General features: G+C 47.0%; 2 protein-coding genes across 2 annotated transcripts in view; both read left to right on the forward strand.

Annotated features, from left to right (window-relative positions):
- Positions 1 to 14,946, forward strand: part of LOC134891357 (T cell receptor alpha chain MC.7.G5-like) — a 545,029-nt gene that overhangs the window by 403,091 nt on the left and 126,992 nt on the right. The window lies entirely within an intron of this gene.
- LOC134932065 (methyltransferase-like protein 25B) lies at positions 837 to 11,602 on the forward strand. The gene is made up of 5 exons (XM_063926111.1): positions 837 to 902; positions 1,002 to 1,771; positions 3,478 to 3,662; positions 4,555 to 4,594; positions 11,472 to 11,602. The coding sequence occupies exons 1-5, from the start codon at positions 837 to 839 to the stop codon at positions 11,563 to 11,565; spliced, it is 1,155 nt and encodes a 384-aa protein (XP_063782181.1). The 3' UTR covers positions 11,566 to 11,602.

Consider the following 14,946-nt stretch of genomic DNA (forward strand, 5'->3'; position numbering starts at 1 on the left):
GCGCTCATTAATGATCTGACACAGAGAACGTACAATGGATTTTCCATCATAGAGGATAAAAGCACATCATCCTTCCACCTGAAGAAAGACCAAGTTACACTGAGTGACTGTGGTGTGTATTTCTGTGTAGTGAGTGACACAGTGACTAGGCTGCACAGCTCACCTGTCACATAACTCTCTGTGTGTCCCATACTTCCTCTTCTACATTGTTATCCTGTTCTAGAAACACAGAAAGAAGATTCAAGATATTTCTTATTCACTAGATTTACATATACCATATTCTGGGAACATCCATATGCAGAGGAAACACACGCTGGATCCTTGTTACTCCAACAATGCAGAATTTAATTTTCTCTAGGGGAACAGTAGTACTGTATTAGTACCTCAGTCAGTTTAATTTAACCTTGTGGACTCAAGCATGAATATCCTTGAAACCTGGACCGCAGTGGCGTATATATATAATCGGTGCGGTGCACCCTGCATTTTCTGTACTTACCTCTCCAGAGTCCAGCTGCAGTGACAGTGTTTCTGAGCACTAGGTGGTGTACAGGTCTCCAGAAAAATTGCTGAGAAAATGGCCGCCCCCGCCATTTTCCCGGAGACCTGTACACCACCTAGTGCTCCGAGACACTGTCACTGCCATTACCTGATAGAAGGGAAGGGAGCGCTGACGGGGACTGCACACGGGTCCCCTCCTCTATTGATACACCCCTGCTGGACTGGAAGAGCTTGGGAACCTCTGCTGTAAGCTTCTGACAGGAATCTTCTAGTATATTGCTATCAATCACTACGGGTTATTGCGTAGACCCATAGATCTAACATATTCCTTGTATTTAATGTTACACTACAAATGTAATATTCAACCTCTCAATACCAGCAACGTGTGTATTCTGAAACCCATGGTAATTAATTTGATGGTCGCTATGATTGAGTCTAGTTAATTATAATCTAGTTGCTCTCGGTATTACAGAGTAAACATTGTTTTATGTTTTTTTCTTTAGAGTAGTGATTCAGAAGCTATTCTGAACCTCTCACCAAAACCTCCACGGCACATCTTGGCATTTGTAAATCCTCAAGCATCATGGGAAGATTTTCTGAGACAGTTAGGCGGCTGCGGAGTGAAGACACAACTAGAAGCCAAAGGCGGAAACAAGATGGCTGCCGGTAGCTGGACAACAGTTTCGGACTTGTGCATTTCACATGTATGTGCAACAGAAGAGCTTGTGTCTGATAAACCAATGAACTCACAAATGCCCCATAACATCTGCACAGGTAACTGTGTAGCATGCTCTTGTGATGGTGGAACCACTACGGGACAGTGCCATTTGCCATTGAATACATTTGTGTTAACAGGACTCCATGCATGTGGAGACCTAAGTGTAGCTATGTTACGCCATTTTGCCAGGTGTCCCACTATTGTGGGTATCACGTCAGTTGCTTGCTGCTACATGAAGTTAACCACACTCGAGGAGCCGCAACCACCTGGTGTCCTGGCTAATTCTCATCCGGGTATCTCAGATCTACAAGAGTATGGCTATCCCATGAGCTCCTGGGTGTCCGTGCTCCCGGGGCACAAGCTGTCTTACAAATCTAGGGAGGTGGCGTGCCACGCCATAGAAGATTATATGGAGCGTCTTAAAGGTGACAGCAAAATTTTGAGAACTCATTGCTACAGAGCTGTGCTGGAAACTGTCATCCGAGGTGTAGAGCTGACCATTAAACGCGTTGGTGTGCAGACAATCAAAAAGGCTCACAAGCTTCCCTTCAAAGAGTAAGTATGTATAATAAAAACACTCAGACGCTTATTTTGATCAACTAAGGGGGGAATTCAATTACTCGCAGTCATGCCCGTGAGTATTTTTCTGATTACAATGAGTGATCTTATGGCCAGCGGATTCATCACCGTCACCTCTAGCAGACAGAATCAGAATCAGACTTTATTAGCCATGTATACTCATGTATACTAGGAATTATTTGCAGTTTACAATGCATCGCCAGATAACATAAAAGGAAAAGACATAACATAACACACGTACGTACGTACGTACGTACGTACGTACGTACGTACGTACGTACGTACGTACGTACATAACATACATCAGTATAAAACACTCTCTACAATCACATAGCAGTTCATTGCACCAGACTTGTTAGGCATAATTTAGTAAGTGGACAGCTAGTGGAAAGAAGCTTTTTTTTGGGTTCTGGTCAACTTGGCGAGAATGGACCTATAACGCCTGTCAGATGGAAGTGTTTCAAACAGGACGTGACCAGGGTGCAGCTAGTCTGCTACGATTTTCCCTGCACGCTTTTTGACTCTGGACAGGTAGGGGTCGTGAACAGAGGGGAGAATGGCTCCAATGATTTTTTCTGCGGTCCTCACAACCCTCTGTAGCCTCCGTCTGTCACACTCGTTGGCAGCTCCATACCAGACTGTGATTGAAGAGCATAAAACAGACTCCACAATGGCCGTATAGAAGATAATCAGCAGTTTCTGTGAAATATTGAATTTCCGAGTTGCCTCAGGAAGATCAACCTGTGTAACATAATAATAGTACTGTCTGTACCGGGCATTACATGCTTCTAATGGTCAGGGGCTAAAAGAGAGGAGGTTTTGCTCTTCAGTCTGTGTCTAATTCTGCTTGTTGCACGGAAATATGCGGAGTGATTGATAACTCACTGATCGGCCTATAGATACCTATTCCCCCATACTGCAGGGCTGTTACCTCCCGAACCAGATGCAGGAAGTTAGAGGGAGGCAGATGGAAGCTCCTGCGTGGTTTCTCCTGCCCAGTAGTGGTGCTCTGAGATGGCTCTGAAGTCCATTTGGTGATTGTGTAGAGTTTTGCAGGTCATATCTTGCTATAGGGATCCCGATGACAGTGGGTGTAGAGTCTTGGTAGGTGTTCTGGGTGGGCAGCGCCGTCATACAAGGCAATGTTTCCAGTTTTACAGCATTACAGGGCAACACTGCAACCACATATGTCTACAGCTTCTCAGAGCTAATGCAGTTCTGTACAAAGACTGATAAGTAATCAGGAGAATTTGTACAATATTTAGGGCTCATTCTTATTATTGTTAGAAAAATTAGTAAAAACCCATGAAAATTAACGTGCGCTTTAGACGTGTGCAAGCACATGGTGCAACATATTGGAAGAAGTGAGATCACAGCGAAGGGGAAGCGATTAGTGAAACAATGGAACCGACCTAGATACACATAGAAACATAAGTTTCTATGTGTATCTAGGTCAGTTCCATTGTTTCACTGATTGCTTCCCCTTCTCCGGCCGCATTTGCTGTGCTATATGAGAATGTAGCGTAAACTAGAGGCTTTGTCTTCTTCATTATCGAGATCAATTCCTAAATCCACATGTAATGTGAGTGTATGTTACTTACATATTTTAATATGTGAATTGACACATTCTCCATTTATTATTGTATAATGGCTTTTATTGGTGCATTATTTTCCTCCATCAGATACGCCAAGCTAGGACTAAAGCGAGTAGGTCTGGATCCCAGCACCCCCATGGATGAGACCTTATTAGAACACATGCTGTCCCAGCATCGGAATGTGGTGGCATTCTTCAGTCTGGCCTTACTGCTGGCGCCTCTAGTGGAGACTCTTATACTGCTGGACAGGATGATCTTCCTACAGGAGAAGGGTAGGTGTTGTGGGCTGGTAACCTACCCAGGGAGACCAGACCTTTATATTCCTCCATCACACCCTCATTTAATAGGAAACAACATTGAATATTGGGGGTCATTCCGAGTTGTTCGCTCGTTGCCGATTTTCGCAACGGAGCGATTAAGGCTAAAATGCGCATGCGCATGGTACGCAGTGCGCATGCGCATGGTACGCAGTGCGCATGCGCTAAGTATTTTAACACCAAACTTAGTAGATTTACTCACGTCCGAACAAAGAAGTTTCATCGTTGAAATGATCGGAGTGTGATTGACAGGAAGTGGGTGTTTCTGGGTGGAAACTGGCCGTTTTCTGGGAGTGTGCGGATAAACACAGGCGTGTCAGGAAAAAACGTGGGAGTGTCTGGAGAAACGGGGGAGTGGCTGGCCGAACGCAGGGCGTGTTTGTGGCGTCAAACCAGGAACGAAACGGGCTGAACTGATCGCAGTGTAGGAGTAAGTCTCGAGCTACTCAGAAACTGCTAAGATTTTTCTATTCGCAATTCTGCTAATCTTTCGTTCGCTATTCTGCTAAGCGAAGATACACTCCCAGAGCGAGCGAACAACTCGGAATGACCCCCATTGTTGGCTGCACTCGGTGGTGAGGTCATAAGGTGGGCTGACCAATCTTTATGGTAACATAGCCCGGAACCAGAGACACCGCGGAGGCTGCCCCATTGACTCACGTTGGTATGGAACGTCCTTTAAGAACATTGTGATAACTTGATAACATACATTTGAGCCATCAGATTATTATTTATGATTAACACTAGGGGTTGCCAGTGAGAAACCATTTTCTTAATGCCCTCAGCAAAGCAATTGAGGCACTTTGGGCAGCGGGTTATCTGAAACATGAATCTGTCTCTCTTGCAGGATTCCATTGTGATGTGATCCCTCTGTTTAAACCGCACTTCTCACTGTCACAACTGAGGGCCTGAGCTGACGGGAGGCAGCCTCAGTTGTAGGGGCTGAGATGTACCGGAACCTGGGAGGTTGTATCAGACCCCTGGACATGTAAGTAACATGAATAATAACTGCCCGAAGGCGTGACCATGACAACTTGGATAAAAGTCAATGATGTTTATTATGACAACTCCGCAACACAGCAGCAGTAAAAGAAAACGTAAAAGTCAGCAAAGAATAAATACAGTTCCTGGGTACTACAGGATGGCAGGAGCCACAGGGCACTGGTAGTGTGAGATAGTTCTTATGATCTTCTAGATGGAAAGTCCTTACCAGGCCCGACTGTAGCAATGGAGATAACCCAGGATTGTGCCAGCTGGTGTTCCAGGAAAAGCTGGGTTGCTGAAGATAAAACAGCTGCTGTGGATACTGGCTGGAACCAGACTGTTGTTAGCACGGAGTGGATACTGGCTGGAACCAGTTAAATAATAAATGAACTTGGGAGCGATGAAATATGAACTGAAATGTAGAACTTGAGAGCGGAGAAATAATAATACCGGTGGAGAGTGGTAAAGTGTAGAAAGGACACCGGCCCTTTAAGGGAAGCTGTACTCTGCTGGAAGCTGAGCTGGAAGCAGGTAATGTTGTAGCTGGAAACAGATGAATCCACAATGGATTGGAGAGTCAGGCTACACCGCAGGTGGAATGCTGGTGCGGGTCTCTATGGTGGAAGTCTTGAGACAGGAGCTGGAACCTGGAAGACAATCACAGGAGAGAGACAAACAGGAACTAGGTTTGACAACCAAAGCACTGACGCCTTCCTTGCTCAGGCACAGTGTATTTATACCTGCAGCAAGGAAGGGATTGGCTAGGCAATTATGCAGATTATCAATACTGAGAACAGATTGGTGGAAATGATCAGCTGACAGAATCCAAGATGGCTGCGCCCATGCAGACACTTGGAGGGAAGTTTGGTTTGTAATCCATGTGGTAATGAAAACAGTAATGGCGGCGCCGGCCACCGGAGACAGGAGGCGCCAGGCTGACAGATGCACATCCAACCACGCGGACACAGCGGAGGCCGCGGCTGACGTAATCGCCACTCAGACACTCTGCATGCAGAAGTTCAGGGACGGCGGCGGAGGCCGCGGGAGACGCCATGCCAGGTGTAATATGGCGTTTACTGTGACAGCGTCCCAGAGTGACAGGAGAGGATACAGGAATGTACACATCAGGATAACAGATGGGATCCGGTCCTGGAGCGCTGAGCCAGCCTTAGGAGGCATCTGATGGGTAAGAAATGGTGTCCAGATACCCGGATCGTGACAGCACCCCCCCCTTTAGGAGTGGCCCCAGGACACTTCTTTGGCTTTTGAGGAAACTTGGAATGGAATCTCCGGACCAAGGCAGGAGCATGGACATCAGAAGCATTGGTCCATGAACGTTTCTCAGGACCATAACCCTTCCAGTCAATAAGATATTGTAGTTGACCGTAACGGTGACGTGAGTCCAGGATCTTGGCCACTTCATACTCAACGCCTCGTTGAGTTTGGACTTTCGGAGTTGGAGGAAGTGAGGAATGAAACCGATTCAAGATCAGCGGTTTCAACAGGGAAACATGGAATGTCCTGGGTATTTTTAAGAAGGGAGGCAACTGGAGTCTGTAAGCAACAGGATTGATGACTTGTTCAATCTTGAAAGGACCGATATAGCGAGGTGCAAACTTCATACTGGGAACTCTTAACCTCAAATTCTTTGTGGATAACCATACCCGATCACCCACCTTGAGAGCAGGAACTGCTCGACGCTTCTTATCCGCAAACTTCTTGTACCTGAACGATGCCTTGAGCAGAGCTGATCGTACGCTCTTCCAGATATTGGCAAACTGATGCAAGGTGATATCCACTGCGGGAACAGAAGTTGCTGGAAGCGGTTGGAACTCAGGGACTTTAGGGTGGAATCCAAAGTTAGTGAAGAATGGTGTTGAAGCAGATGAAGAATGATACTGGTTGTTATGACAGAACTCGGCCCAGGGAAGTAATTGAACCCAGTCATCTTGAGAGGAGGACACATAGATGCGGAGGAAGGCCTCCAAGTCCTGATTCACCCTCTCGGTTTGACCATTGGTCTGAGGATGGTAAGCCGTGGAAAACTTTAGCTTGACTTGGAGGACTTGACATAAACTTCGCCAGAATTTGGCTGTGAATTGAACTCCTCGATCTGAGATAATTTCTTCAGGAAGACCGTGGAGTCGGAAGATCTCTTGTATGAATACTTGAGCCAACTTGGAAGCTGACGGAAGACCGGTGAGAGGAATGAAGTGTGCCATCTTGGTGAACCGGTCAACTACCACCCAGATGGTATTGAACTTGTTGCACATGGGTAAGTCTGTAATGAAATCCATCGACAAGTGGGTCCATGGTCGACGGGGAACGGATAGTGGAACCAGTTGCCCCGCAGGCGACTGGCGGGATACTTTATGTTGGGCACACTTTGGGCAAGATGCAATAAACTCCAAGACGTCCTTTTTCAGAGTTGGCCACCAATAGGACCTAGAGATAAACTCCAGGGTTTTTTGGATACCTGTATGTCCGGCAAAACGGGAAGCATGGGCCCAATGCATGAGCTTCTTCCTTAGCATCGGCTTCACAAAACTTTTCCCTGATGGGGGCGTAGAGTCCATCCCTACCGTGGAGAATGCCAACGGATTTATAATAGGATGCTTGTCTGAAGACTCTGACTCATTTTCTTGCTCCCATGAGCGGGAAAGGGCATCGGCCTTGCGATTCTGAGAGCCCGGACAGAACTGGAGTTTAAAGTCGAACCTGGAAAAGAAAAGTGCCCATCTGGCCTGACGAGGGTTGAGACATTGTGCGCCCTTCAGGTATAAAAGGTTCTTGTGGTCTGTAAGTATGGTGATTGAATGAGAAGCTCCCTCCAACAGATACCTCCACTCTTCTAGAGCGAGCTTGATGGCTAGCAACTCCTGGTCGCCAATGGCATAGTTGCGCTCAGCTGGGGAGAACTTCCGGGAGAAGAAACTGCAAGGGTGTAAATGGCCATCTTTAGCCCTCTGAGATAACACCGCTCCTACTCCAACGGAGGAGGCATCCACCTCTAAGATGAAAGGAGAGTCGATGTCAGGCTGTTTCAGAACAGGCGCAGAGATGAACCTTTGTTTTAAAAGATGAAATGCTTGCATGGCTTCTTCAGACCACTTGGACGGGTTAGCACCCTTCTTAGTGAAAGCAGTAATAGGCGCCACAATGGTGGAAAAGTCTCGTATAAACTTTCGGTAATAGTTGGCGAACCCTAAGAACCTCTGGACCCCTTTGAGGGTTAAGGGTACCGGCCAATTTTGGATTGCTTGTAGTTTCTCAGGATCCATCTCTAGTCCGGAACCGGACACAATGTACCCTAGAAACGGAATGGACTTGACTTCAAAGACGCATTTTTCTAATTTGCAATAGAGATGATTGACACGGAGACGGGACAGAACCTCTTTAACCCAAAAACGATGTTCCTCTAAATCGTTGGCAAAAATGAGGATATCGTCTAGATAGACCACGACATGACGGTATAGAATGTCTCTGAAGATCTCATTGACAAAATGCTGGAAGACAGCTGGAGCATTGCTCAATCCGAAGGGCATGACGAGGTACTCATAATGTCCGTCACGGGTGTTAAAGGCGGTCTTCCACTCGTCACCCTCACGGATCCAGATGAGATTGTATGCACCTCGCAAGTCCAGCTTTGTAAAGATGGTAGCTCCGCTAACTCTGTCAAAGAGCTCAGTAATCAGGGGTAAAGGATAACGGTTCTTGATGGTAATGTCGTTCAAACCTCTGTAGTCGATGCACGGCCGCAGACCACCATCTTTCTTTTTTACAAAAAAGAAGCCTGCGCCGGCTGGAGAAGAAGAAGGTCGAATGAACCCCTTTGCTAGGTTCTCTTTAATATATTCCTCCATAGAATGCGTCTCAGGCAGAGACAACGGATAAGTTCGGCCTCGAGGTGGAACCTTCCCTGGAACGAGATCAATCGGACAGTCCCATTCTCTATGAGGAGGAAGGATATCAGCAGAAGCTTTACTGAACACATCCGTGAAATCTTGATATGGAGGAGGTGGAACATCAGACGACCTGGGGGAGGAAGAACAGACAGGCAATACTTTAAACAAACATGTCTCAGCACAGGAGGAACCCCATGCCAGGATTTGCGTAGTCGTCCAATCAATTGTAGGATGGTGAAGACGGAGCCATGGAAGGCCCAGGACCACAGGATGTGTGGCTCTTGGAATCACTAAAAAAGAAATAAGTTCGGAATGAAGAACTCCCACTCTCAGACGAACTGGTAGAGTCCTTAAAGAAATAACTGCATCAAAAATTTTGCTGCCATCCACGGCAGTTAAAGAAATGGACGAAGGAAGTCTCTCGGTGGGTAGGGACCACCGTTTAACATAGGCTTCGGTAATAAAGTTCCCAGCTGCTCCGGAATCAAGGAGGGCAATGACGTTCCAATAACGTTGAGCAACTTGAAGCGAGACTGGGAGATTACAATCTTGAGGAGATGGAGAGGAGATCATTACTCCTAGCCGGCCCTCTCCTTGGCGAGCTAGGATTTGGAGTTTCCCGGACGTTTGGGACAGGCATTAATGGTGTGAGACGGAGCTGCACAATAGAGACAGAGAAACTCGGAGAGACGTCTTCGGCGCTCAGCAGGAGTTAAACGGGAACGGCCAAGTTGCATGGGCTCATCTTTAGATGGTGACAGTTGACGAGGAGGAGGAGCAGAAGATTTTGGAGCAGATGATCCTCCACGCTCAGTTGCTCTCTCTCTGAAACGTAAATCAACTTTCGTGCAGAGTGAGATTAGCTCATCTAACTTAGAAGGTAAGTCTCTGGTAGCTAACTCATCTTTAATACGCTCAGATAAGCCATGCCAGAATGCAGCATACAGGGCCTCGTCGTTCCATGCCAGTTCGGATGCCAGGATCTGGAACTGTATCAGATATTGTCGTACAGTACGTGACCCCTGGCGTAAACGGAGAATCTCGGATGAAGCTGAGGTTACCCGGCCTGGCTCGTCGAAGATGCGCCTGAATGTTGACACGAAGGCAGTGTAGGAAGATAGCAGGGTGTCGGACCTCTCCCATAACGGTGATGCCCAATCAAGGGCTGAGCCACTGAGAAGAGAAATAATGTAGGCAATTTTTGTACGGTCACTGGGAAAATTGCCAGGTTGTAGCTCAAACTGAATCTCACACTGGTTGAGAAATCCCATGCAGAATCTTGGAGACCCGTCAAATTTTGCTGGCGTTGGAAGATGAAGACGTGGAGCAGAAATGGGTAAGGTGGGTGGGGTTATAGCTGGAGTCACTGTGGTTGACGCACCAGACGCGCCTGATCCACGGAGAGTTGTCTGAATCCCATCCAGCCGAGTAGAGAGATCCTGGAGACAGCGGATGATGTGGCCCTGTGCAGCCTCCTGATGTTCTAGTCGGGCTGCCAGTTCTTGCATCGGCCTGGCCGCTTGATCCTGGTCTCCGGCTGGATTCATTTGGTCAGTGCTTACTGTCACAACTGAGGGCCTGAGCTGACGGGAGGCAGCCTCAGTTGTAGGGGCTGAGATGTACCGGAACCTGGGAGGTTGTATCAGACCCCTGGACATGTAAGTAACATGAATAATAACTGCCCGAAGGCGTGACCACGACAACTTGGATAAAAGTCAATGATGTTTATTATGACAACTCCGCAACACAGCAGCAGTAAAAGAAAACGTAAAAGTCAGCAAAGAATAAATACAGTTCCTGGGTACTACAGGATGGCAGGAGCCACAGGGCACTGGTAGTGTGAAATAGTTCTTATGATCTTCTAGATGGAAAGTCCTTACCAGGCCCGACTGTAGCAATGGAGATAACCCAGGTTTGTGCCAGCTGGTGTTCCAGGAAAAGCTGGGTTGCTGAAGATAAAACAGCTGCTGTGGATACTGGCTGGAACCAGACTGTTGTTAGCACGGAGTGGATACTGGCTGGAACCAGTTAAATAATAAATGAACTTGGGAGCGATGAAATATGAACTGAAATGTAGAACTTGAGAGCGGAGAAATAATAATACCGGTGGAGAGTGGTAAAGTGTAGAAAGGACACCGGCCCTTTAAGGGAAGCTGTACTCTGCTGGAAGCTGAGCTGGAAGCAGGTAATGTTGTAGCTGGAAACAGATGAATCCACAATGGATTGGAGAGTCAGGCTACACTGCAGGTGGAATGCTGGTGCGGGTCTCTATGGTGGAAGTCTTGAGACAGGAGCTGGAACCTGGAAGACAATCACAGGAGAGAGACAAACAGGAACTAGGTTTGACAACCAAAGCACTGACGCCTTCCTTGCTCAGGCACAGTGTATTTATACCTGCAGCAAGGAAGGGATTGGCTAGGCAATTATGCAGATTATCAATACTGAGAACAGATTGGTGGAAATGATCAGCTGACAGAATCCAAGATGGCTGCGCCCATGCAGACACTTGGAGGGAAGTTTGGTTTGTAATCCATGTGGTAATGAAAACAGTAATGGCGGCGCCGGCCACCGGAGACAGGAGGCGCCAGGCTGACAGATGCACATCCAACCACGCGGACACAGCGGAGGCCGCGGCTGACGTAATCGCCACTCAGACACTCTGCATGCAGAAGTTCAGGGACGGCGGCGGAGGCCGCGGGAGACGCCATGCCAGGTGTAATATGGCGTTTACTGTGACAGCGTCCCAGAGTGACAGGAGAGGATACAGGAATGTACACATCAGGATAACAGATGGGATCCGGTCCTGGAGCGCTGAGCCAGCCTTAGGAGGCATCTGATGGGTAAGAAATGGCGTCCAGATACCCGGATCGTGACACTCACCCAGGAATCTGGTTCTCGTGGCTGCTAAAGCATCTTCATCTATAGGAGATATTCTGGAGGAGGTTGCAGCTAGTGACCCAGGAATATAACCTAAGAACAGATCACACCTTATTAGCATTCTTTATACTTGTACGTTTTTATTTATTCTACAAATAAAGGTTTCATCTTAGAATATGTTCTGTAAGAGTTACTATGACTGCAGTGGGAGGCCAGTGGGAGCCCTGCACTCCCTGTTACTTGGCTAGATGCCTGCTGTAGCTCACATTTGTCTAGTTACAGTAGATGCATGTTCTAATTGGCACTGTCACCGGAGTCACAGCTATGACGGATAAACTCAGAGAACACTGTAACATTCACAGTGATTCCCATTCTTGGCGGGCCATGGTGCCTGCACTGCTTTCTGCCACCTGGTGCCATGGTGCTTGCACTGCTTTCTGCCACTTGGTGCCTACATTGCTTTCTGCCACATGGTGCTTCCACTGCTTTCTGTCACATGGTGCCTGCACTGCTTTCTACCACTTGGTGCATACACTGCTTTCTGCCACATGGTGCCTGCACTGCTTTCTGTCTCCTGGTACCATGGTGCCTGCACTGTTTGCTGTCATCTTCTGCCATAGTGCCTGCACTGCTTTCTGTCACATGGTACCTGCACTGCTTTCTGTCACATGGTGCACAGCAGTACAGCAGAGTCTCCCGCGTTCCTGCGCTCTGTATTTCTCCTCTGCCCATAACAGTTTTATATCTAGGATTTTATCAGTTAATCAGACAGGTACAATTGTTGGCAGAACATTGAGCTTACAATACATGTTGCCTGCTATATAGAGCTACCAGTAATACTCACACGTGTATGTGTAATATTATCACTTGTTGTTGGCTGTGTTGCTTATTTTCGTGCCAGAGATGTGATGACAATGGAACAATTTTCCAGCATCGCCTACTGTGGGAGCGCCTGTACGGCCGCTGGCTGTGGGTACTTCTGCGTATAAGGAGCAGCCCCCACACTACACACAGTCCAGGGACCTGCACTCAAGGTAGACAATAATTCACAAGGTAGAACCAGGAAGTTGCATCCTCATGGTGATCACATAGCCATCCTTCTGCATCTCTATATACACGTAGATAATAGATAACAAACGCTTTGCCTATACACATGTATGGACACTGACTTATTAGGGATATTTTTTTGTCGGGAGCAATTAACCTACCTGTATTGTTTGTATTTTTTAATTGTGGGAGGACACCGGAGTACCTGGAGGAAACACACGCAAGCACAGGGAGAATGTACAAACTCCTCACAGTTGGGCCGTGGTGGGAATTGAACCCGTGACCATAATGCTGTGAGAAAGTAATGCTAATCTGAAAGACTTTTGCTATTGGCGCTTTCAATATACCGCAAACCTGTGTGTGTGTGTGTGTGTGTGTGTGTGTGTGTGTTTGTGTGTGTGTGTGTGTGTGTGTGTGTGTGTGTATGTGTGTGTGTAGAAAATAAAATAGAGGGGATTTTGTCATATTTTGATCAAAACATTTGAGCTTGCAGCCCAAGTCAGTGGACCCCAATTTTCTGCAAGTCCCCACACTGGCCTATATGCTCAGCACACCATTACATTGCAGTTACATGTACTCCCCTCCCAGATACAGGGCTGGGTAGTGAGCCTCCCCCAACTAGGCCTTTTATAGTCCTATTTGTAATCTGCCATGATAGCACTAGGCATTATTTATTTGAACAGAAATGAAATATGCTCGTACTTGTGTTTACCCACATTGTATAAGGTACCAGCTGCGTGGCAATATATATGTATACAAAACAGAAAGACTTTTGCTACTGGCACTAACAATAATATACTGTGAATCTGTCTGTATGTAGCACATAAAATAGAGGGGAATTTGTCATGTTTTGATCAAAACATTTAAGCTTGCAGCCCACGTCAAGGGACCCCAATTTTCTGCAAGACCCTACACTAGTCTGTATGCTCAGTATTCACCAGGGACCCCCCGCAAGGAGGTTTGAACTTAGCTGCACCCGACACGTAGGTCGCGGCCCTCTGTCTATGTACCCCAGGTATTGAGCTGGTATGCACTGTAGCAGACACTGGAATTTGGTAATTGGTGTGCTGACACTGGAACGGCAGAGCGCTGGAAGCTCGATGACAGGAACGTGGATGGAAACACGGAGAAACAGGGTCTCAACTTTTGGCAAGCCTGGAATTCCTGTGGGAGCCGCCACCGCATACAGAGGGTAGGGCAGCCTTGTGGCTGTTGCTGGTGGGGTGAGAGAGGCCGGGGCAGAAGGGATCCTCGGTGCAGCAGTGGCAGCGGCTCCAGCAGTTGTACTGTATGCTTCAGGTAACGTCCACATCCATGACGGAGCCAGGCCATTTATACGCAATCCGGGATCTGCGTCCTCAGAGTGATCGCGTAGCCATTCTCCTGCTTCTCTATACATAAACGCTGATCCAAGAGGAGAGACAAGAACATGATATAGTCACATTAGTCCATGTACTGTCATTGTACAAACATAAATTATTTAATATAGAAACTGCGAATTTCCTGGACATTCCGAGAGTTTAGGTAAGTATGGTATAACGCATTATAAGCAGGGCCAGTGAGATAGCTGCGGGTCCTGGGTACCAAGCCTTCTGTATTTGGCCACGCCCCCTCAGGGGAAACCTATGGAAAATACAATTTGCAGTGCTATGAAGTAGTGTCACGTGCTGCAAAGGGGTCTCAGGACAAAGCAGATGGTGCAGGACCCTCCAAGAGACCCAGGTAGTAATACCATATACCCCCCACTCTGCTACTGTATATAAGCGTGTGCTGTTGTTCCTCCCCATTCATATAAATGACTGAAGGGCACGGACTTCCACTCGGGGGACTGAGTGGTAACGTTGGCAGGAAATCTGGACTCTTATGCTGGGTATACACTAGGTGATATTTGAAACGTTGTCGCTCATTTTGATCCTTCTGAGCGATATCGTTTGTAATATCGTCCAGTGTGTACGCACAATATCGTTAACGATGCGCGCTCCCGTTAATGAGGTGTTCTGTCATCTGTACATGCAGGTCAATTTTGGCTATATGGTCCAAAACTGCATGTTCTGGGTGGTGGCCGGGTGATGTCACTGAATGATATCGTTAGCGATATCGTTCCGTGTGTAGGCACTATATCGTTTACCGGGAGTTCAAGGGAAAACACTGACGATATCGCTCATACAGCTAGCTAGATGTGTTATATATGTATACAGTATATGTTCTGTTCTCCTGTGTATTATATATAATCCATACAGATAGCTAGATGTGTTATATATGTATACAGTATATGTTCTGTTCTCCTGTGTATTATATAGAATCCATACAGATAGCTAGATGTGTTATATATGTATACAGTATATGTTCTGTTCTCCTGTGTATTCTATATAATCCATACAGCTATCTAGATGTGTTATATATGTATGTGAATTAGTAGCAGTGAA

This window comes from Pseudophryne corroboree, chromosome 1, assembly GCF_028390025.1.
Source record: "Pseudophryne corroboree isolate aPseCor3 chromosome 1, aPseCor3.hap2, whole genome shotgun sequence".
Lineage (NCBI taxonomy): Eukaryota > Metazoa > Chordata > Amphibia > Anura > Myobatrachidae > Pseudophryne > Pseudophryne corroboree.

Excerpts from the sequence above, each read along its gene's own strand:
- LOC134932065 (XM_063926111.1), top strand. The coding sequence starts at position 837 with ATGTTACACTACAAATGTAATATTCAACCTCTCAATACCAGCAACGTG. Across the intron at positions 1,772-3,477 it reads CACAAGCTTCCCTTCAAAGA|ATACGCCAAGCTAGGACTAA; the intron begins GTAAGTATGTAT and ends TTCCTCCATCAG. Across the intron at positions 3,663-4,554 it reads GATCTTCCTACAGGAGAAGG|GATTCCATTGTGATGTGATC; the intron begins GTAGGTGTTGTG and ends TCTCTCTTGCAG.